A 25503-nucleotide genomic window follows, 5' to 3' on the forward strand; every position below is an offset into this window, starting at 1 on the left:
GCTGTCCCCATAGGAGAACCCTTTGAACAACCCTTTTTGGTTCTACATAGAACCCTTTTGGTTCCAGGTAGAACCCTATTGAGATCAACGTAGAACCCTTTACACAGAGTGTTCTACATGGAACCAAAAAGAGTTCTACCAACCAAAAAGGGTTGTTCAAAGGGTTCTCCTATGGGGACAGCCGAAGAACCCTTTAGGAACCCTTTTTTTCTAAGAGTATAATAATCGTATCATAACAAAGAGACCTCTGACGGCTATGCTATTACATATTTAGCAGATGTTATTGCGGGTGTAGCGAAATCACTGTGTATCTCTGTATCACTCTGTGTATCTCTGTATCACTCTGTGTATCTCTGTGTATCTCTGTATCACTCTGTGTATCTCTGTATCACTCTGTGTATCACTCTGTATCACTCTGTGTATCTCTGTGTATCTCTGTATCACTCTGTGTATCTCTGTGTATCTCTGTATCACTCTGTGTATCTCTGTGTATCTCTGTATCACTCTGTGTATCTCTGTGTATCTCTGTATCACTCTGTGTATCTCTGTATTACTCTGTGTATCACTCTGTGTATCTCTGTATCTACGTAGCACTCTGTATCACTGTGTATCACTGTATCACTCTCTGTATCTCTGTATCATTCTCTGTATCTCTGTATCACTGTATATCTCTGTATCTCTGTGTATCACCGTATCACTGTGTATCACTGTATCTCTGTATCATTGTGTATCACTGTATCACTCTGTATCACTGTATCTCTGTATCACTGTGTATCACTGTATCACTCTGTATCACTGTATCTCTGTGTATCACTGTATCTCTGTATCACTGTGTATCACTGTATCACTGTGTATCACTGTATCACTCTGTATCACTGTATCACTGTGTATCACTGTATCACTCTGTATCACTGTATCACTGTGTATCACTGTGTCTCTGTGTATCTCTGTATCTCTGTGTATCTCTGTATCTCTGTGTATCACTGTATCACTGTATCACTCTGTGTATCACTGTGTAGCACTGTATCACTCTGTGTATCACTGTATCACTCTGTGTATCACTGTATCTCTGTATCACTGTGTATCACTGTATCACTGTGTATCACTGTATCACTGTGTATCACTGTATCACTGTGTATCACTGTATCACTGTGTATCTCTGTATCACTGTGTATCACTGTATCACTGTGTATCACTGTATCACTCTGTATCACTGTATCTCTGTGTATCACTGTATCTCTGTATCACTGTGTATCTCTGTATCACTGTGTATCACTGTATCTCTGTATCACTGTGTATCACTGTATCTCTGTATCACTGTGTATCTCTGTATCACTGTGTATCACTGTATCTCTGTATCACTGTGTATCACTGTATCACTGTATCACTCTGTGTATCACTGTATCACTGTATCACTCTGTGTATCACTGTATCTCTGTATCACTGTGTCACTCTGTGTATCACTGTATCACTGTATCACTCTGTGTATCACTGTATCACTCTGTGTATCACTGTATCACTGTATCACTCTGTGTATCACTGTATCACTGTATCACTGTGTCTCTGTATCACTGTATCACTGTATCACTGTATCACTCTGTGTATCACTGTATCACTCTGTGTATCACTGTGTCTCTGTATCACTGTGTCTCTGTATCACTGTATCTCTGTATCTCTGTATCACTCAGTGTATCTCTGTATCTCTGTATCACTGTGTGTATCTCTGTATCTCTGTATCACTCTGTGTATCACTGTATCACTCTGTGTATCACTGTGTCTCTGTATCACTGTGTCTCTGTATCACTGTGTCTCTGTATCACTGTATCTCTGTATCTCTGTATCACTCAGTGTATCTCTGTATCTCTGTATCACTGTGTGTATCTCTGTATCTCTGTATCACTCTGTGTATCACTGTATCACTGTATCACTCTGTGTATCACTGTATCACTGTATCACTGTGTCTCTGTATCACTGTGTCTCTGTATCACTCTGTGTATCTCTGTATCTCTGTATCACTCTGTGTATCACTGTATCTCTGTATCACTCTGTGTATCACTGTATCACTGTATCACTGTGTCTCTGTATCACTGTGTCTCTGTATCACTGTATCTCTGTATCTCTGTATCACTCTGTGTATCTCTGTATCACTCTGTGTATCTCTGTATCTCTGTATCACTGTGTCTCTTTATCACTGTGTCTCTGTATCACTGTGTCTCTGTATCACTATATCACTCTGTGTATCTCTGTATCTCTGTATCACTCTGTGTATCTCTGTATCTCTGTATCTCTGTGTATCACTGTATCACTGTATCACTGTGTCTCTGTATCACTGTGTCTCTGTATCACTGTGTCTCTGTATCACTGTGTCTCTGTATCACTGTATCACTCTGTGTATCACTGTATCACTGTATCTCTCTGTGTATCACTGTGTAGCACTGTATCACTCTGTGTATCACTGTATCACTCTGTGTATCACTGTATCTCTGTATCACTGTGTATCACTGTATCACTGTGTATCACTGTATCACTGTGTATCACTGTATCACTGTGTATCTCTGTATCACTGTGTATCACTGTATCACTGTGTATCACTGTATCACTCTGTATCACTGTATCTCTGTGTATCACTGTATCTCTGTATCACTGTGTATCTCTGTATCACTGTGTATCACCGTATCTCTGTATCACTGTGTATCACTGTATCTCTGTATCACTGTGTATCTCTGTATCACTGTGTATCACTGTATCTCTGTATCACTGTGTATCACTGTATCACTGTATCACTCTGTGTATCACTGTATCACTGTATCACTCTGTGTATCACTGTATCTCTGTATCACTGTGTCACTCTGTGTATCACTGTATCACTGTATCACTCTGTGTATCACTGTATCACTCTGGGTATCACTGTATCACTGTATCACTGTGTCTCTGTATCACTGTATCACTGTATCACTGTATCACTCTGTGTATCACTGTATCACTGTATCACTCTGTGTATCACTGTGTCTCTGTATCACTGTGTCTCTGTATCACTGTGTCTCTGTATCACTGTATCTCTGTATCACTCTGTGTATCTCTGTATCTCTGTATCACTGTGTGTATCTCTGTATCTCTGTATCACTCTGTGTATCACTGTATCACTGTATCACTCTGTGTATCACTGTATCACTGTGTCTCTGTATCACTGTGTCTCTGTATCACTCTGTGTATCTCTGTATCTCTGTATCACTCTGTGTATCTCTGTATCTCGGTATCACTCTGTGTATCACTGTATCTCTGTATCACTCTGTGTATCACTGTATCTCTGTATCACTCTGTGTATCACTGTATCACTCTGTATCACTGTATCTCTGTGTATCACTGTATCTCTGTATCACTGTGTATCTCTGTATCACTGTGTATCACTGTATCTCTGTATCACTGTGTATCACTGTATCTCTGTATCACTGTGTATCTCTGTATCACTGTGTATCACTGTATCTCTGTATCACTGTGTATCACTGTATCACTGTATCACTCTGTGTATCACTGTATCACTGTATCACTCTGTGTATCACTGTATCTCTGTATCACTGTGTCACTCTGTGTATCACTGTATCACTGTATCACTCTGTGTATCACTGTATCACTGTATCACTCTGTGTATCACTGTATCACTGTATCACTCTGTGTATCACTGTATCACTGTATCACTGTGTCTCTGTATCACTGTATCACTGTATCACTGTATCACTCTGTGTATCACTGTATCACTCTGTGTATCACTGTGTCTCTGTATCACTGTGTCTCTGTATCACTGTGTCTCTGTATCACTGTATCTCTGTATCTCTGTATCACTCAGTGTATCTCTGTATCTCTGTATCACTGTGTGTATCTCTGTATCTCTGTATCACTCTGTGTATCACTGTATCACTGTATCACTCTGTGTATCACTGTATCACTGTATCACTGTGTCTCTGTATCACTGTGTCTCTGTATCACTCTGTGTATCTCTGTATCTCTGTATCACTCTGTGTATCACTGTATCTCTGTATCACTCTGTGTATCACTGTATCACTGTATCACTGTGTCTCTGTATCACTGTGTCTCTGTATCACTGTATCTCTGTATCTCTGTATCACTCTGTGTATCTCTGTATCTCTGTATCACTCTGTGTATCTCTGTATCTCTGTATCACTGTGTCTCTTTATCACTGTGTCTCTGTATCACTGTGTCTCTGTATCACTATATCACTCTGTGTATCTCTGTATCTCTGTATCACTCTGTGTATCTCTGTATCTCTGTATCTCTGTGTATCACTGTATCACTGTATCACTGTGTCTCTGTATCACTGTGTCTCTGTATCACTGTGTCTCTGTATCACTGTGTCTCTGTATCACTGTATCACTCTGTGTATCACTGTATCACTGTATCACTCTGTGTATCACTGTGTAGCACTGTATCACTCTGTGTATCACTGTATCACTCTGTGTATCACTGTATCTCTGTATCACTGTGTATCACTGTATCACTGTGTATCACTGTATCACTGTGTATCACTGTATCACTGTGTATCTCTGTATCACTGTGTATCACTGTATCACTGTGTATCACTGTATCACTCTGTATCACTGTATCTCTGTGTATCACTGTATCTCTGTATCACTGTGTATCTCTGTATCACTGTGTATCACCGTATCTCTGTATCACTGTGTATCACTGTATCTCTGTATCACTGTGTATCTCTGTATCACTGTGTATCACTGTATCTCTGTATCACTGTGTATCACTGTATCACTGTATCACTCTGTGTATCACTGTATCACTGTATCACTCTGTGTATCACTGTATCTCTGTATCACTGTGTCACTCTGTGTATCACTGTATCACTGTATCACTCTGTGTATCACTGTATCACTCTGTGTATCACTCTGTGTATCACTGTATCACTGTATCACTCTGTGTATCACTGTATCACTGTATCACTGTGTCTCTGTATCACTGTATCACTGTATCACTGTATCACTGTATCACTGTGTCTCTGTATCACTGTGTCTCTGTATCACTGTATCTCTGTATCTCTGTATCACTCTGTGTATCTCTGTATCTCTGTATCACTCTGTGTATCTCTGTATCTCTGTATCACTCTGTGTATCTCTGTATCTCTGTATCACTCTGTGTATCACTGTATCTCTGTATCACTCTGTGTATCACTGTATCTCTGTATCACTCTGTGTATCACTGTATCACTGTATCACTCTGTGTATCACTGTGTCTCTGTATCACTGTGTCTCTGTATCACTGTGTCTCTGTATCACTGTATCTCTGTATCACTCTGTGTATCTCTGTATCTCTGTATCACTGTGTGTATCTCTGTATCTCTGTATCACTCTGTGTATCACTGTATCACTGTATCACTCTGTGTATCACTGTATCACTGTGTCTCTGTATCACTGTGTCTCTGTATCACTCTGTGTATCTCTGTATCTCTGTATCACTCTGTGTATCTCTGTATCTCGGTATCACTCTGTGTATCACTGTATCTCTGTATCACTCTGTGTATCACTGTATCTCTGTATCACTCTGTGTATCACTGTATCACTGTGTCTCTGTATCACTGTGTCTCTGTATCACTGTATCTCTGTATCTCTGTATCACTCTGTGTATCTCTGTATCTCTGTATCACTCTGTGTATCTCTGTATCTCTGTATCACTGTGTCTCTGTATCACTGTGTCTCTGTATCACTGTGTCTCTGTATCACTGTGTCTCTGTATCACTGTATCACTCTGTGTATCTCTGTATCTCTGTATCACTCTGTGTATCTCTGTATCTCTGTGTATCACTGTATCACTGTATCACTGTGTCTCTGTATCACTGTGTCTCTGTATCACTGTGTCTCTGTATCACTGTGTCTCTGTATCACTGTGTCTCTGTATCACTGTATCACTCTGTGTATCTCTGTATCTCTGTATCACTCTGTGTATCTCTGTATCTCTGTGTATCACTGTATCACTGTATCACTGTGTCTCTGTATCACTGTGTCTCTGTATCACTGTGTCTCTGTATCACTGTTTCTCTGTATCACTGTATCACTCTGTGTATCTCTGTATCTCTGTATCACTCTGTGTATCACTGTATCTCTGTATCACTGTGTATCTCTGTATCACTGTGTATCACTGTATCTCTGTATCACTGTGTATCACTGTATCACTGTATCACTCTGTGTATCACTGTATCACTGTATCACTCTGTGTATCTCTGTATCACTGTGTCACTCTGTGTATCACTGTATCACTGTATCACTCTGTGTATCACTCTGTGTATCACTGTATCACTGTATCACTCTGTGTATCACTGTATCACTGTATCACTGTGTCTCTGTATCACTGTATCACTGTATCACTGTATCACTGTGTCTCTGTATCACTGTGTCTCTGTATCACTGTATCTCTGTATCTCTGTATCACTCTGTGTATCTCTGTATCTCTGTATCACTCTGTGTATCTCTGTATCTCTGTATCACTCTGTGTATCTCTGTATCTCTGTATCACTCGGTGTATCACTGTATCTCTGTATCACTCTGTGTATCACTGTATCTCTGTATCACTCTGTGTATCACTGTATCACTGTGTCTCTGTATCACTGTGTCTCTGTATCACTGTATCTCTGTATCTCTGTATCACTCTGTGTATCTCTGTATCTCAGTATCACTCTGTGTATCTCTGTATCTCTGTATCACTGTGTCTCTGTATCACTGTGTCTCTGTATCACTGTGTCTCTGTATCACTGTATCACTGTATCACTCTGTGTATCTCTGTATCTCTGTATCACTCTGTGTATCTCTGTATCTCTGTATCTCTGTGTATCACTGTATCACTGTATCACTGTGTCTCTGTATCACTGTGTCTCTGTATCACTGTGTCTCTGTATCACTGTGTCTCTGTATCACTGTATCACTCTGTGTATCTCTGTATCTCTGTATCTCTGTGTATCACTGTATCACTGTATCACTGTGTCTCTGTATCACTGTGTCTCTGTATCACTGTGTCTCTGTATCACTGTGTCTCTGTATCTCTGTATCACTCTGTGTATCACTGTATCACTGTGTCTCTGTATCACTGTATCACTGTATCACTGTGTCTCTGTATCACTGTGTCTCTGTATCACTGTGTCTCTGTATCACTGTATCACTGTGTCTCTGTATCACTGTATCACTGTATCACTGTGTCTCTGTATCACTGTGTCTCTGTATCTCTGTATCACTCTGTGTATCACTGTATCACTGTGTCTCTGTATCACTGTATCACTGTATCACTGTGTCTCTGTATCACTGTGTCTCTGTATCACTGTGTCTCTGTATCTCTGTATCACTCTGTGTATCACTGTATCACTGTGTCTCTGTATCACTGTGTCTCTGTATCACTGTGTCTCTGTATCTCTGTATCACTCTGTGTATCACTGTATCACTGTGTCTCTGTATCACTGTATCACTGTATCACTGTGTCTCTGTATCACTGTGTCTCTGTATCACTGTGTCTCTGTATCTCTGTATCACTCTGTGTATCACTGTATCACTGTGTCTCTGTATCACTGTATCACTGTATCACTGTGTCTCTGTATCTCTGTATCTCTGTATCACTGTATCTCTGTATCTCTGTATCACTCTGTGTATCACTGTATCACTGTGTGTCTGTATCACTGTATCACTGTATCACTGTGTCTCTGTATCACTGTATCACTGTATCACTGTGTCTCTGTATCTCTGTATCACTCTGTGTATCACTGTATCTCTGTATCTCTGTATCACTGTATCACTGTATCACTGTGTCTCTGTATCTCTGTATCACTCTGTTTATCACTGTATCTCTGTATCACTCTGTGTATCACTGTATCTCTGTATCTCTGTATCTCTGTATCACTCTGTGTATCACTGTATCTCTGTATCTCTGTATCACTCTGTGTATCACTGTATCTCTGTATCACTCTGTGTATCTCTGTATCTCTGTATCTCTGTATCACTGTATCACTGTGTATCACTGTATCTCTGTATCTCTGTATCACTCTGTATCACTCTGTATCACTGTGTATCACTGTATCACTCTGTATCTCTGTATCTCTGTATCTCTGTATCACTCTGTATCTCTGTATCTCTGTATCTCTGTATCACTGTGTATCTCTGTATCTCTGTATCTCTGTATCTCTGTATCACTGTATCACTGTATCACTCTGTGTATCACTGTATCTCTTCCTCCAATGTATTATATAGTACTGAAGCTTTAATAAAAAGGGAAGATGCCCTTTTCACAGCTTTGCTTTTGGTTTAGAAGTCTCTCAAACCTCTTCAACAATAACCTCTTATCTGGTTGAGACATCGCTCAAATACGGATAATACAGTTACAAGAAAATCACTGCTATATACAGTAGGCCTGTTATAACTAGGTACAGTAGGTCTGTTATAACTATATACAGTAGGTCTGTTATAACTAGGTACAGTAGATCTGTTATAACTATATACAGTAGGCCTGTTATAACTAGGTACAGTAGGTCTGTTATAACTATATACAGTAGGCCTGTTATAACTAGGTACAGTAGGTCTGTTATAACTAGGTACATTAGCCCTGTTATAACTAGGTACAGTAGGCCTGTTATAACTATATACAGTAGGCCTGTTATAACTAGGTACAGTAGGCCTGTTATAACTATATACAGTAGGCCTGTTATAACTATATACAGTAGGCCTGTTATAACTAGGTACAGTAGGCCTGTTATAACTATATACAGTAGGCCTGTTATAACTATATACAGTAGGCCTGTTATAACTAGGTACAGTAGGTCTGTTATAACTCTCCCACAAGTAAAAGCATGTACAAAAAACTATTCCTTTCACCCTGGACTGCATATCAATAACACATTATAGAACGCTTTAAATCGTTTTTAGGATTAGCAACGAAAGAGACCATGGAACATTTGGTGACAAATATCAACGTAATATCAGTCAATACAAATAAATACAGTGAAATAAAACACAGTGACTTATCTTGGTGAAATAAAACACAGTGACATATCTTGGTGAAATAAAACACAGTGACATATCGTGGTGAAATAAAACACAGTGACATATCTTGGTGACATAAAACACAGTGACATATCTTGGTGGAATAAAACACGGTGACATATCTTGGTATCTCTGTATCACTCTGTGTATCACTGTATCTCTGTATCACTCTGTGTATCACTGTATCTCTGTATCACTCTGTGTATCACTGTATCACTGTGTCTCTGTATCACTGTGTCTCTGTATCACTGTATCTCTGTATCTCTGTATCACTCTGTGTATCTCTGTATCTCAGTATCACTCTGTGTATCTCTGTATCTCTGTATCACTGTGTCTCTGTATCACTGTGTCTCTGTATCACTGTGTCTCTGTATCACTGTATCACTGTATCACTCTGTGTATCTCTGTATCTCTGTATCACTCTGTGTATCTCTGTATCTCTGTATCTCTGTGTATCACTGTATCACTGTATCACTGTGTCTCTGTATCACTGTGTCTCTGTATCACTGTGTCTCTGTATCACTGTGTCTCTGTATCACTGTATCACTCTGTGTATCTCTGTATCTCTGTATCTCTGTGTATCACTGTATCACTGTATCACTGTGTCTCTGTATCACTGTGTCTCTGTATCACTGTGTCTCTGTATCACTGTGTCTCTGTATCTCTGTATCACTCTGTGTATCACTGTATCACTGTGTCTCTGTATCACTGTATCACTGTATCACTGTGTCTCTGTATCACTGTGTCTCTGTATCACTGTGTCTCTGTATCACTCTGTGTATCACTGTATCACTGTGTCTCTGTATCACTGTATCACTGTATCACTGTGTCTCTGTATCACTGTGTCTCTGTATCACTGTGTCTCTGTATCTCTGTATCACTCTGTGTATCACTGTATCACTGTGTCTCTGTATCACTGTATCACTGTATCACTGTGTCTCTGTATCACTGTGTCTCTGTATCACTGTGTCTCTGTATCTCTGTATCACTCTGTGTATCACTGTATCACTGTGTCTCTGTATCACTGTGTCTCTGTATCACTGTGTCTCTGTATCTCTGTATCACTCTGTGTATCACTGTATCACTGTGTCTCTGTATCACTGTATCACTGTATCACTGTGTCTCTGTATCACTGTGTCTCTGTATCACTGTGTCTCTGTATCTCTGTATCACTCTGTGTATCACTGTATCACTGTGTCTCTGTATCACTGTATCACTGTATCACTGTGTCTCTGTATCTCTGTATCTCTGTATCACTGTATCTCTGTATCTCTGTATCACTCTGTGTATCACTGTATCACTGTGTGTCTGTATCACTGTATCACTGTATCACTGTGTCTCTGTATCACTGTATCACTGTATCACTGTGTCTCTGTATCTCTGTATCACTCTGTGTATCACTGTATCTCTGTATCTCTGTATCACTGTATCACTGTATCACTGTGTCTCTGTATCTCTGTATCACTCTGTGTATCACTGTATCTCTGTATCACTCTGTGTATCACTGTATCTCTGTATCTCTGTATCTCTGTATCACTCTGTGTATCACTGTATCTCTGTATCTCTGTATCACTCTGTGTATCACTGTATCTCTGTATCACTCTGTGTATCTCTGTATCTCTGTATCTCTGTATCACTGTATCACTGTGTATCACTGTATCTCTGTATCTCTGTATCACTCTGTATCACTCTGTATCACTGTGTATCACTGTATCACTCTGTATCTCTGTATCTCTGTATCTCTGTATCACTCTGTATCTCTGTATCTCTGTATCACTGTGTATCTCTGTATCTCTGTATCTCTGTATCTCTGTATCACTGTATCACTGTATCACTCTGTGTATCACTGTATCTCTTCCTACAATGTATTATATAGTACTGAAGCTTTAATAAAAAGGGAAGATGCCCTTTTCACAGCTTTGCTTTTGGTTTAGAAGTCTCTCAAACCTCTTCAACAATAACCTCTTATCTGGTTGAGACATCGCTCAAATACGGATAATACAGTTACAAGAAAATCACTGCTATATACAGTAGGCCTGTTATAACTAGGTACAGTAGGTCTGTTATAACTATATACAGTAGGTCTGTTATAACTAGGTACAGTAGATCTGTTATAACTATATACAGTAGGCCTGTTATAACTAGGTACAGTAGGTCTGTTATAACTATATACAGTAGGCCTGTTATAACTAGGTACAGTAGGTCTGTTATAACTAGGTACATTAGCCCTGTTATAACTAGGTACAGTAGGCCTGTTATAACTATATACAGTAGGCCTGTTATAACTAGGTACAGTAGGCCTGTTATAACTATATACAGTAGGCCTGTTATAACTATATACAGTAGGCCTGTTATAACTAGGTACAGTAGGCCTGTTATAACTATATACAGTAGGCCTGTTATAACTATATACAGTAGGCCTGTTATAACTAGGTACAGTAGGTCTGTTATAACTCTCCCACAAGTAAAAGCATGTACAAAAAACTATTCCTTTCACCCTGGACTGCATATCAATAACACATTATAGAACGCTTTAAATCGTTTTTAGGATTAGCAACGAAAGAGACCATGGAACATTTGGTGACAAATATCAACGTAATATCAGTCAATACAAATAAATACAGTGAAATAAAACACAGTGACTTATCTTGGTGAAATAAAACACAGTGACATATCGTGGTGAAATAAAACACAGTGACATATCTTGGTGACATAAAACACAGTGACATATCTTGGTGGAATAAAACACGGTGACATATCTTGGTGGAATAAAACACAGTGACATATCTTGGTGAAATAAAACACAGTGACATATCTTGGTGAAATAAAACAGAGTGACCTATCTTGGTGAAATAAAACACAGTGACCTATCTTGGTGAAATAAAACACAGTGACCTATCTTGGTGAAATAAAACACAGTTGACATATCTTGGGAATTGCTTGTTCATCTGTCACAGGCTTGAAAGACTTACACACAATTATTGTAGTGCTTTTAACAAATATAATAGTTAAAATCCTGAAAGATAGGATGACCCATTGTTAAAACCAGAGGCAGAAAACAGTGAGACCAAACTGACGAATGTGAATATGATTGGTTCACATCCTCTGACAAATCAGCAACTTTCAGGAACTCAGAAACTGAGTGACAATCAGACGAAGATGAAAAAAAGTGAAAGTATATGATGGTCATGGTTTAATACTCTCTGCATAGTTTTTCAGCTGAGAGGCCTGATAGCGGTCAACTGTAATATTCGACTAAACGACTTCCATCAGAAGTTCAATCAAAATTAATGGGAATTAAATCAAAAGGATATTTCTCAGGTTTTTTTGGGATTATAACGGTGTGTTTTTGAAAGTCATCATGTCCTTTGTGAGTATTGTATGATCTCTTGTTTTTTACTAATGTGGCTGGGAGATTAGTACATATGAAAATGAAATGTGCTACATTGTATATATATCAAATGCATTGGTGGAAAAAGTACCCAATTGTCATACTTGAGTAAAAGTAATGATACCTTAACAGAAAATGACTCAAGTAAAAAGTGAAAGTCACCAAGTAAAATACTACTTGAGAAAAAGTCTAAAAGTATTTGATTTTAAATATACTTAAGTATCAAAAGTAAATGTAATTTAAACAATATACTTAAGTATCTAAAGTAAAAGTAAAAGTATAAATAATTTCAAATTCCTTACATCAGGCAAACCAGACTGCAAGATGTTCTTGTTTTTGTAATTTACGGATAGTCAGGGTCACACTCCAACACTCAGACATAATTTGCAAATTAAGTATTTGTGTTTAGTGAGTCCGCCAAATCAGAGGCAGTAGGGATGTTCTCTTGATAAGTACGTGAATTGTACCATTTTCCTGTCCAGCTAAGCATTCAAAATGTAACGAGTACTTTTGGGTGTCAGGGAAAATGTCAGGGAAAATGTACATTATTTTCTTTAGGAATGTAGTAAAGTAAAAGTTGTCAAAAATATAAATAGTAAAGTACAGATACCCGAAAAAAATGACTTAAGTAGTAGTTTCAAGTGATTTCATTTGATTTGATTTTAGTTTCAAGTATTTTTACATAAGTACTTTACACCACGGATCAAATGTGGGTACATTTTCCAGATTTACAAAATGTTCATTATGAATTTGTAAAATATATGATGAACTCTGTATTTATATCTAATGAGATGTGTATTACAGTATATCTCACTAGTAAGATATGTACTTGGCATAGTATATGTGGAGACCTATTCTTTGAAACACATTAGGCAAACTTTTGCTATCTATCTTCTTTTTTTTGGGGCGTGTAATGATATGTTTTTAATCTTTCTTATTACAAAGGCATCTGAAGAAATAATCCCATACGAACCTGAGATTTATCGACCACCAGTGGAGTTATATTCATTTTTCACCAATGTTGGAGAACTTCACGATGGTGAGTGGCAAAAAAACACACTATGAGTATAGTGATAAAGTTTCACGTGTTAAAGATTAAAAAGCTGTCCAAGAGGATTGGGGTCAATTCTATTTCAATTCAGTCAATTCAAGAAGTATACAATATCATTTTTAAAAATTGTCCTTATTGAAAATAAATGAAGGTTACACACTAGCAGTCATGACTGAATTCAAATGTGAGTTGGTTTGGGGGTGTGAGTTGATGTGGGTGTCTCTTTTGTGTGTTCGCAGGTGGGAAGAGTTAGCCATATTATTTTGCCAATTAGCTAAAGCCGGCTGGTGTCAGGGCAAATGTGGCAAAATTGGTTTCACTTTGGAAAACCTATCTCTGGGGATCGTTAGGGACCATCAATAAATTACACAATATAAATGGGACAATGTTGCACATCTTTTAGTTTGTCTCATTAAATGCTTTCAATATTTGTAAATTAATTTCTACAATTTACAGTTGGTTTGAGGTTTTTTAAGTCATTGAAATTTGGAGCTATTGATCTTTTAAAAATATTGTCCCATGTACATTGTGTTGTTTACTGATAGTCCCTAAACTAGCCCAATAGGGATATCAAATGTTAAACCACATTGACCATGGGCATGATTACTTGGGTGCTGCCAGCTGTAGCCATATGGGTAGTATTGAAATTAACCCTTCATTACATGACATATCATGAACCTAACATCTCACAAATCTACGTTTTGGACGAGACTGACTTTCTAGCGGAAATTATCCTATTTACATTTTGTGGTCATTTCGACACTGGGAAAGAATGTTTCTGCCACATAGACGTTTTTCAAAATGAGAAGTTGTTTTCCTGAGCAGTTTCTCTTTAAAGCCTGCGGGTATAATTCTTTATAACTCATTATTAGCATGTATGAGCCTTTATAATGTTTATAGCAAAGGCTTATTGATGTCTCTCTTATGGTTCAGAGCATGGCTGGGAGTATCACTCTGACCGGGGCATGCACCAGAGTGACATGTTGGAAATCTCCACACAAGGAAATCACCTGACAGAGCTCCAGAGTGTCCATTCCCAACAGCTCCTCCACCCCTATCGCTACCCCGATACCGACACCCTCCATCTGCCTCTAGGAGACCCAGGACTGGGACCCTTAACCCCACAGGTTAGTCCAACTCTAGTAGACCCAGGACTGGGACCCTTAACCCTACAGGTTAGTCCAACTCTAGTAGACCCAGGACTGGGACCCTTAACCCCACAGGTTAGTCCAACTCTAGTAGACCCAGGACTGGGACCCCTAACCCTACAGGTTAGTCCAACTCTAGTAGACCCAGGACTGGGACCCTTAACCCTACAGGTTAGTCCAACTCTAGTAGACCCAGGACTGGGACCCTTAACCCCACAGGTTAGTCCAACTCTAGTAGACCCAGGACTGGGACCCTTAACCCCACAGGTTAGTCCAACTCTAGTAGACCCAGGACTGGGACCCTTAACCCCACAGGTTAGTCCAACTCTAGTAGACCCAGGACTGGGACCCCTAACCCCACAGGTTAGTACAACTCTAGTAGACCCAGGACTGGGACCCCTAACCCTACAGGTTAGTACAACTCTAGTAGACCCAGGACTGGGACCCTTAACCCCACAGGTTAGTCCAACTCTAGTAGACCCAGGACTGGGACCCTTAACCCCACAGGTTAGTCCAACTCTAGTAGACCCAGGACTGGGACCCTTAACCCTACAGGTTAGTCCAACTCTAGTAGACCCAGGACTGGGACCCTTAACCCCACAGGTTAGTCCAACTCTAGTAGACCCAGGACTGGGACCCTTAACCCTACAGGTTAGTCCAACTCTAGCAGACCTAGGACTGGGACCCCTAACCCCACAGGTTAGTACAACTCTAGTAGACCCAGGACTGGGACCCTTAACCCTACAGGTTAGTCCAACTCTAGTAGACCCAGGACTGGGACCCTTAACCCCACAGGTTAGTCCAACTCTAGTAGACCCAGGACTGGGACCCTTAACCCCACAGGTTAGTACAACTCTAGTAGACCCAGGACTGGGACCCTTAACCCTACAGGTTAGTCCAACTCTGTCTCTGATCATCTTGACAAGTAAAATGTATAATGAAATCAGTATTTCTGATTTAGAACAGTGTAGTAGCTGTGAAAAATATAAAATAAAGAATAGAAACCTGTAATGGGCTTAAAGCAAATGTTTAACAGCGGTTATACTATAGTGGTATACAATACCAATATACAATATCTAGAGATAATACTCTGTCTTTGAGAGGGAGGACAGAGAGGTGACTGGATGTTATGTAATAGCCTACACTGTTGTCTACAGAAAGCAGCTACAGGATTGCTCAACAATGTGCTTTTCCTGAGTGAGGAACCATTTTAGCCACAACCAATAGCCGTGTGAGTAGAGCGCAGTAGAATAGCGCACACTCACCACCAACCGCTGGGCTGTGGATAGCCTAGGCTACACCTCATTTACTCAACCTTGCTATTGACACATAATCTGAGGCACAGCAGTGTGTGTGTGTGGGGGGGGGGGGGGGGGGGGGGGGCATTGATTTTGCATTGATGCAAAATGTGGCAAGTGACACTTTGCTTCTTGAAAAGTCCAATATATTGAAAACTTGACTGCTGACATGCAAAACATTTTGGGACTCTATCAACAGTGGACTACTGGGGGGAATACCAAAATATCATTTTTGATTGGAGTTTTCCTTTAATGTATTACGTTTTTAAACCAATTCTGGGGTCAATTTGACTAATGGTTTATGTTAAGATTTGTGAAATATTTTCAACATTTGTGTACTGATATATTGTGGTCATCTTTGAATTCTGGGACTTTATTTTGTTAATCTCTTTGTGTAAATTATTTAAATATCAGTTGGTACATTCCAAATTAGCATTCCAAAATACTTCAATAGACTCTTTTTAACAAGGCACACCTGTTGATTGAAATGCATTCCAGGTGACTACCTCATGAAGCTGGTTGAGAGAATGCCAAGAGTGTGCAAAGCTGTCAACAAGGCAAAGGGTGGCTGCTTTGAAAAATCTAAAATATATTTTGATTTGTTTAACACTTTTTTTTTTGGTTACTACATGATTCCATATGTGTTATTTCATAGTTTTGATGTTTTCACTATTATTCTACAATGTAGAAAATAGTTTAAAAAAATAAAGAAAACCCTTTGAATGAGTAGATGTGTACAAACTTTTGACTGGTACTGTATACATAAGGTACATACCAAATTTCATGGCCTCATGTCCATCGGTTCAGTTATTTTAGCCCTGGTGTGATATGGTGTAGCGTTGATGACTTTGAATGCAGCAACTAATCATTTTCAAATTCATTAGAGGCTAATTCATTGAGTCTATTTAGTATTTTATTAGGATCCCCAATTGCTCCTCCTGGTGTCCAAACAGGAAACAAAACAAAAGTTATAATACAATACAAAATATATACAAATGCCTGTGTATCTTCACAGTCCCTGTCGTGCAGTGAGGTGTTCTTTTATCAGTTAAAAAAAAATCTGGTTTCATTGCTAGTTTGCTAGTTACCTGGGGTGGCAGAGATGTCCATGTAGTCATGGCCCTATTTAATAGTGTAGGTTTCCCAGCCTCTGTCCTGGACCTGGGGGCTGTGAAGAGACCTCTGGCTTCATGTGATTTGACCTGGGGACTGTGAAGAGACCTATGGCTTCATGTGATTTGACCTGGGGACTGTGAAGAGACCTCTGGCTTCATGTGATTTGACCTGGGGACTGTGAAGAGACCTCTGGCTTCATGTGATTTGACCTGGGGACTGTGAAGAGACCTCTGGCTTCATGTGATTTGACCTGGGGACTGTGAAGAGACCTCTGGCTTCATGTCTTGTGTGGTATTGATGATTGTCCGGACTGCTTGAACAGGCAGTTCAGTACCTTTAACACATTAAAACACCTCACACAAAGCCCAATAGTGATGCAGTCAATCTCTCCTCCACTTTGAGCCAGGAGAGATTGACATCCATGTTACTGCCATTCGCCCTCTGTGTACATATTTGTGTAAATGCTGCTCTGTTCTGGACCAACTACAATTTTCCTATGTCCTTCTTTGCTCAATCGCCACATTATTGAGTAATAGATCTAGATTAGGTTTAGCGTTGAGTGAGTGATTTGTCCCAAAAACAATGCTTTTTTTTTTTTGCGATATCTAAAAACAGTCTATTGCTAGTTACCCATTCTAAAACTGGCTGGAGCGCCTTGTTAAGGGTGTCAGTTATTTATTTACTGTCCTAGGTGACGTGTATACTATTCAGTTGTCAGCATACATAGACACACACAGGCTTTATTCAAGAACAGTGCTAGTTCATTAGTAAAAACAATGGCCCTAGCCGGCTGCCCTGTGGTACAGCACATTCAACTGAATTTGAATTAGAGGCGGCCATTAAAGAAAACACTCTGTGTTCTATTAGCTAGGTAACTCTCAATCCATGATAAGGCAGAGGACACAAATCCATAACGCTTAAAAAAAAACAACAGAAATAGGATATGATCAATGATATCAAAAGCTGCACTGAAGTCTAACTAACTAGAAATCGAACTAAACAGTTCCCACAATCGTACTATTGTATTTCTGTCAGTCATCTTTGTCAGTGCCAAGGATGTTAAGTGCCCTTTGTTATTATAAGCATGCTGAAAGTTAATTTGTTTTCTGTAAAATAACACTGACCAAATAAACACTTTTTTCCCCCCCCCAAAGTTTGCTAAGCACCGGTAAAGGGCTGATTGGTTGGCTGTTTGAAAAATGAAAGTGTGCTTTGCTATAAATGGACAGTGGAATGGCCTTCCTCCAGGCCTGAGCGCACACATTGTTTTCTAGGCTTAAATTGAAGATGTGGCAAACAGTAGTCCCAATGTATTACGCTACCAACTTAACGCAATTTACCAAAAAGGTTGTCGGTACATGGTGGCTTGTCCTGATTTACACTACCGTTCAAAAGTTTGGGGTCACTTAGAAATGTTCTTGTTTTTGAAAGAAAAGCACAGTATTTTTTTTGTCCATTTTAAAATAACATCAAATTGATCAGAAATACGGTGTAGACATTGTTAATGTTGTAAATAACTTTTGTAGCTGGAAACGGCTGATTTAAAAAAATATATACAGTATATATGAATATCTGCATAGGCATACAGAGGCCCATTATCAGCAACCATCACGCCTGTGTTCCAATGGCACGTTGTGTTAATCCAAGTTTATCATTTTAAAAGGCTAATTGATCATTAGAAAACCCTTTTGCAATTATGTTAGCACAGCTGAAAACTGTTGTTCTGCTTAAAGAAGCAATAAAACGTTCCTTCTTTAGACTAGTTGAGTATCTGGAGCATCAGCATTTGTGGGTTCGATTACAGGCTCAAAATGGCCAGAAACAAATAACTTTCTTCTGAAACTCATCCGTCTATTCTTGTTCTGAGAAATGAAGGCTATTCCATGCGAGAAATTGCCAAGAAACTGAAGATCTCGTACAATGCTGTGTACTACTCCCTTCACAGAACAGCACAAACTGGCCCTAACCAGAATAGAAAGAGGAGTGGGAGGACCCGGTGCACAACTGAGCAAGAGGACAAGTACATTAGTGTCTAGTTTGAGAAACAGACGCCTCCCAAGTCCTCAACTGGCAGCTTCATTAAATAGTACCCGCAAAACACCAGTCTCAACGTCAACAGTGAAGAGGTGACTCCGGGATAATGGCCACTACACTACACTAAACAATACATTAATTGGACTATAACGTTGACAAACGGTGCCCAAAAACTGTTAGGGCCTACATAAAGCTGTCCCAACAGCAGTCCCAACATCTTACCACTGCTACACCTGACTATCAGCGGAGCCTTGTCTGGCAGTGAAACCGTTCACAGTTCATTCAGCCTCATTTACTGCCTTTTAAATCAACATAGCTGACTTGCTTAAACAAATGTGGTTTCTAATGACTATTGAGATGGACTGACACTGGACATGATAAGCAAATACAGGTAGTGAACATTTAATGGAAAAACAGATATCAAACAAAACAAGAACAGCGTCTGGATGGGGGGGAACAAAATGACATTACGACAATAATGCTGTCACGGGGAACAAAACTGAGGAACAGACAGATATAGAGGGGGAAATCAACAACGTGAGGGAGTTCAGGTGAGTCCAATGAGCGCTGGTGCATGTAATGATGGTAACAGGTGTGCGTAATGAGGGGCAGCTTGGCGCCCTCGAGCGCCAGAGGGTGGGAGCGGGACCAGGCGTGACATGTACAAACTATGGCATAAAGGGACGACAAGCGGATAAAGGACAATCTGTAATTTCGATTAAGACATTAATGAGTGAACACGTATGGACGTGGTCAATATAACTATTTGTTTAGCACTTTTGAAATGTACAGCGACAGAATTCAGAACATGGGCCGTTCTTACAGTATTCTCCCTGTACACCAAGTCAGAACCGTAGGATAAATAAAGCGGGCATATAAGCAGACAATGAAAGATCTTACAATATTCGATGATTACATTTCTCTAAAACAGGTTATAGACTACATGTGCACCACCAAGTCAGAACAGTAGGCAAAATTAAGAGGGGTAAATAGACCAAATTATTAGGGTGAGACACATGGGCTACTAACATCTTACTACACAACATACACTTACTATTACTTTCTTAGCTACAATATACATATCTCGATAGCATGTTACATCATTTATGCAGCAGCATACAATAGATTTTTGAACGCACCTTGTGCTGTGCTCACTTGAACAAGAAGGTGGTGCGGCGGTCCTTCTTGTGGGCATATTTTGTCATCAAAGTCTGGCATTCTCTGGATTTATGGTGCTTTCAAAACAACTGGGAACTCGGGGGGAAAAAACACGGTCGAATCATGATGATGTCATTGATCTTCAGGTCGTAGCTCTAGAAAGAGGCCCGGATTTACAATTCCGAGTTGGTTGACCGTTGAAAACGTATTTTCCCCGTCGGAGCTCGTTTATTCCTGACTTCCCAGTTGTCTTGAACTCACTGAAGTCAAGTTTTCTAAGTTCCGAGTTAACAGTTGTTTTGAGCGCGGCACAAATCATGCTTCATTGACAGCATGGCCAATGTTGAATGTTTATCATTTTAAACTTGGAAAAGAGCCCCTTAATCACATATTTGGGGCCACTGTTACTGATTCCTTCCAAACAATTCATTGTTGAATTTGCGATTTCCAACTTGTGTAATGTTTTTGTCCAATGGCTGATGAGCACCGATACGTTTTATCTATAATATCTCTTCATTATTTCTCTTCATATGGCAAGGATTAAAAAGGATATGCCAGTAGATTGTCGACTTGATTCATGATGATGACTGCTAGCTAAGATTTTGAAAGTATGATGTTGACATGATCAGTCCAATCAAAACTACTGTAGATATAACGTGATTTGACGTCATTTTATCTGTGGCCAATGACCTTGAGCCTTCTTGGATGGGCACTTCTACTGTAACTCTATGGCAGCACCCAAGGGTCTAGAATTTTCGAGGTCTACCCTTAGACTTGGCGGTGACGTAGTGTCCCCGTGAGTGACAGAACCAATCACGGCTTAACGCTCCATATTTTCTGCTGGCTTGCCCCACCACCACAGAAAGCACTGAGCTAGGCTGAAACCTACATTTTGGAGCTGCCTTACTCAAGAAAACAAAAAAGAGACCATGTTTGTATGTGGCTTTATTAACTCTATTATATATATTTTTTAAATACATTGTTTGCAAACTGATATGTGACACGTATTAATGCAAAACAGGCAAACCTAAAAAATGTGGCGCTCTGCCCCACCTGCTCTGAATGACGGGTCGCCACTGATTATTTTAAGCATTAGCATTACATAATCAAAAAAGTGAATCGTTAACAGTTTCCACATTTTAAGATATCAATGGGGAACTTACAATGGTCCATCGTGGTAATGTCTTTGACTCTAAAACGTGTCCAGTTGATAGGTCATTGTGAAGTGGACAAAGGATTTAAATGTACACTTCAAATCGGATTTCCTGATTTTATAAATAACTTGCGATCTCTTAACCAATCCCTTCGCTTTTTCAAACTAAGTTAAGAGACGTACCAAGGGCCTACATACTGTACCAAGGGCCTACATACTGTACCAAGGGCCTACATACTGTACCAAGGGCCTACATACTGTACCAAGGGCCTACATACTGAACCAAGGGCCCTACATACTGTACCAAGGGCCCTACGTACTGTACCAAGGGCCTACATACTGTACCAAGGGCCTACATACTGTACCAAGGGCCTACATACTGTACCAAGGGCCTACATACTGTACCAAGGGCCTTACATACTGTACCAAGGGCCCTACATACTGTACCAAGGGCCTACATACTGTACCAAGGGCCTACATACTGTACCAAGGGCCTACATACTGTACCAAGGGCCTTACATACTGTACCAAGGGCCTAAAAATACTGTACCAAGGGCCTTAAATACTGAACCAAGGGCCCTACATACTGAACCAAGGGCCCTACATACTGAACCAAGGGCCCTACATACTGAACCAAGGGCCCTACATACTGAACCAAGGGCCCTACATACTGAACCAAGGGCCCTACATACTGTACCAAGGGCCCTACATACTGTACCAAGGGGCCTACATACTGAACCAAGGGGCCTACGTACTGTACCAAGGGCCCTACGTACTGTACCAAGGGGCCTATGTACTGTACCAAGGGGCCTACGTACTGAACCAAGGGGCCTACGTACTGAACCAAGGGGCCTACGTACTGAACCAAGGGCCCTACGTACTGAACCAAGGGCCCTACGTACTGAACCAAGGGCCCTACGTACTGAACCAAGGGCCCTACATACTGAACCAAGAGCCTACATGGTGTTATTTGGACTTATGGTTCATGAGAATACGTTTTTTAAATGTTTTCAAAAATGTCCAAGATGGAAGAAAATATATCCTGACAGACCTTATAGGTCCTTGAGGAAAATGTGTTCAGCATGCGGAAAGACGCCTAAAATACAAAGTTTAATGTCTCTAGGTAAAACGTGGTGGCAGATATGAGGGTTTAAGTGAGATTGCTTATAACAGCGACACCTATAAGCCAATCATTCTTTTTGACCAAGTTACTCATGGCCTCTAGTTTCTGTGTGCCAAATTAGAAAATAAGTTACCCAATCTATACTTGAGTTATTTGACCATGTCAAAGAAAAAAAAAAAGATCTAAGATTAACAATAGGTTTAACAGCTTTGCTGTGAACCCAAGAACCAATGGAAACCATGTGTTTTGATGTATTTGATACCATTCCTCTCATTCTGCTTCTAGCCATTACCACGAGCACATCCTCCCCAAATTAAGGTGCCACCAACCTCCCTACGATGTGCATGTGATCACAAAGTCAGAGAGACAACTAATCAAGCATAATACTAAGCCTATCATCTCTTATGACCAGACAGGGCACCTTTTTAGTGAAATAAATATTTTGATCTCAATGGGACTACCTGGATGAAGAGGCTATGTGTAGGTTTCGCATACTTTCTGCCAGAAGTCGTGCAAAACAAATGGGTCACTGAAATGTGTGTACTATGTCATATAAATGCTAAACAAAACATACAGTACAACAATACATCATGACAGCAAATGATATGCCCTTTCTTCTCCACAGATGCCGTACTACAACCACACAGTGTATTACCAGCAACAGGCCCCTGTGTCCCCTAGCTACTACTGCTCAGAGGAGGAGGAACCTGTGGGCCACAGTCCTCCACTGGAGGTATCTGAGGGTGATGAAGAGGACTACAGAGACCATGTCCCCTTTGGGGGAGACTCCAGTGAGTGCTGACTGACTTAATTAATTACTTAATTAATAACCCAATTAATGAATGAATTACTAAATAAAGGACTTACTTACTGACTAACATAATCCTTTTCATTTGTTTGTGAAACATAAGTCTTCCATGTGAGAGTGAGTACAGTAGCATTACAGGGGAGAAATCTGTTGGGTGGCTATTACATACAGGGATCACACACTTGCTAATAGCTTTTAACATAATCCAACAAAAGCCGTGGAAATGAATGAATTATGAAATTCATGTCAAATATCTCTCTATCCAGGTAACAAGAGGAAGATCCGGCTGTACCAGTTCCTCCTGGACATGCTGAAGAACGGAGACATGAAGGACAGTATGTGGTGGGTGGACAGAGAGAAAGGAATCTTCCAGTTCTCCTCTAAAAACAAGGAGACTCTGGCCAATCGCTGGGGCACGCAGAAAGGAAACAGGAAGAGGATGACATATCAGAAGATGGCCAGGGCCCTGCGGAACTACGGCAAGACTGGAGAAATCAGAAAGGTCAAGAAGAAACTGACCTATCAGTTCAGTCCGGAGGTACTGAGGAAAGTCTTGACTACAGAGAGGAGGCACTACCCTCACTAGTAGTACCAGAGATTGTTCATGTAATGCCACTGTATACGGGCTTTGGGAGTAGGCCTTAACCTCACTGCTATGTCTTGAAAATAGGACAATAATGACTCTCTACTGTAATTGTTTCTGGGGTATCATTTTAAATGTAATGAAATACAATCAGGTATCATTAAACATGTTGATGTTTAGATTTTTGTTATTGGTGTTAGCATATTCCATGTTTATTTATTTACTTAACAAGTCGTCATGTTTTCTGTTACATAATCTCACTCTTGACTCTATCTTTGTGTCTGTGACGGGAAAAATAAATAAAGTATATTTTCCGTATGCTCTAGTTCCCAGAAAATCTGTCAGTGGGAACGGAAGAAAGATCAAAACCTCAAACAATTGCAACATTAGTCTATTGTGACTGAGTAAAGAAGAGGCACATAGTTACAGCAATCCTTCCTGTTTCTCTGTTATGTTATTATCTGCCTTCAACCTCGTCATCTATCTGATCACGTCAGTTGTTGATGAACAGGAAAGCCATCACATGTCAGTTTTGGGGTGTAGGCCTAGTTTGGACAAGAGTTCTGAAACAAGGGATGTGTGTGTGTGTGACACGTCTCACTCCCTTTTAAGTTTCATCTAGAGAGTAAATTACAGTAGTTAGTTAGTGCTTCAGCAGGAACCCAGAGGCTTGTAGACCTAAAATAAAATATTGCTATTGTAACGATGTATTTAAATTGATAAATTCCTGCATAAAATGGGTATTATGCCACCTCCTGGTAGATTAGTGTGTTTACATTGTCTAATGGGTCAGTGATAAAAAGGTATGGGATTCTGGGTAATCCACAGCAGATTTATGGAGAATTGCTGTGGGTGTGTTGAAAATGGAATGGTCTTGAGATAGAAATGTATAAAATTGAGATTACGTTATAAAATCCACCTTTTACATCGTACATTAGCGATTTATGTTATTAGTAACTACTGTTGTTGATTTGGCGTCAAATAAATGTTATTATGTTATGTTATTTGTTTTATCTCAGTTTTCCATGTGGGTTTTATGCTAAAGTTCCCTCTTTGAAGTTGGTAACGTTTATATTTTTATTAAATCTTTATTTAACTAGTCAAGTCAGTTAAGAACAAATTGTTTATTTATAATGACAGCCTATCCCGGGCCAAACCCTAACCTGGACGACGCTGGGCCAATTGTGCACCGCCCTATGGTACTCCCGATCACGGCCGGTTGTGATACGACCTAACTGAAAAATGCATCTTCTTTAGGAGTGCTATTTATATCCCCCAAAAATGTTAAAGAATTAAACATTTAAAAATGTAAAAAGTGCTATTTATATCCCCTTAACTACTGAACATTCGTCCATACTGTGTGTGTCCCATCCTTGCAGGTAATTTATGACAAATGTATAAAGTATATGTTTTATAAACTCCAGCAAGCGTATTAGCCTGGTTTTGTTAGTTTAGGAAAAGATGTGGGTACGTTCTAGGTGTATTACATTTCTTCGCCACAAGAGGGTGACATTGAGTCGTTTTTCAGGCTAACAAAACCAGGCTAATACGCTGGCTGGTGCTCATGAGTTTATAAAACATATACTTTATACATTTGTCATA

General features: G+C 39.8%; 1 protein-coding gene and 1 long non-coding RNA gene across 3 annotated transcripts; both read left to right on the forward strand.

Annotated features, from left to right (window-relative positions):
- The first annotated feature begins 12198 nt into the window (after positions 1 to 12198).
- On the forward strand, positions 12199 to 24219 carry LOC139584180 (transcription factor PU.1-like). Of its 2 annotated transcripts, XM_071415729.1 has the most exons (5): positions 12199 to 12408; positions 13375 to 13468; positions 14414 to 14607; positions 23136 to 23301; positions 23585 to 24219. In XM_071415729.1, exons 1-5 carry the CDS (start codon positions 12400 to 12402, stop codon positions 23902 to 23904), a joined length of 783 nt encoding a protein of 260 aa, XP_071271830.1. In that variant the 5' UTR covers positions 12199 to 12399; the 3' UTR covers positions 23905 to 24219. The 2 variants fall into 2 exon arrangements, with proteins under 2 accessions (XP_071271830.1, XP_071271829.1); XM_071415728.1 differs by lacking the exon at positions 12199 to 12408 and having other exon boundaries at positions 13348 to 13468.
- On the forward strand, positions 15441 to 21658 carry LOC139584181 (uncharacterized). The gene is made up of 2 exons (XR_011676729.1): positions 15441 to 15471; positions 16425 to 21658. It is a non-coding gene; the product is annotated as an uncharacterized lncRNA (long non-coding RNA).
- Positions 24220 to 25503: the final 1284 nt, after the last annotated feature.

This window comes from Salvelinus alpinus, chromosome 9 (genome assembly GCF_045679555.1).
Source record: "Salvelinus alpinus chromosome 9, SLU_Salpinus.1, whole genome shotgun sequence".
Classification (NCBI taxonomy): domain Eukaryota; kingdom Metazoa; phylum Chordata; class Actinopteri; order Salmoniformes; family Salmonidae; genus Salvelinus; species Salvelinus alpinus.

What these genes read in the sequence shown, in the direction of transcription:
- LOC139584180 (XM_071415728.1), top strand. Translation starts at nt 13,348, where the DNA reads ATGTTTTTAATCTTTCTTATTACAAAGGCATCTGAAGAAATAATCCCA. An exon ending in TGTTGGAGAACTTCACGATG is followed by an intron (nt 13,469 to 14,413) that starts GTGAGTGGCAAA and finishes CTTATGGTTCAG; the next exon opens with AGCATGGCTGGGAGTATCAC. An exon ending in CCCCTTTGGGGGAGACTCCA is followed by an intron (nt 23,302 to 23,584) that starts GTGAGTGCTGAC and finishes CTCTCTATCCAG; the next exon opens with GTAACAAGAGGAAGATCCGG.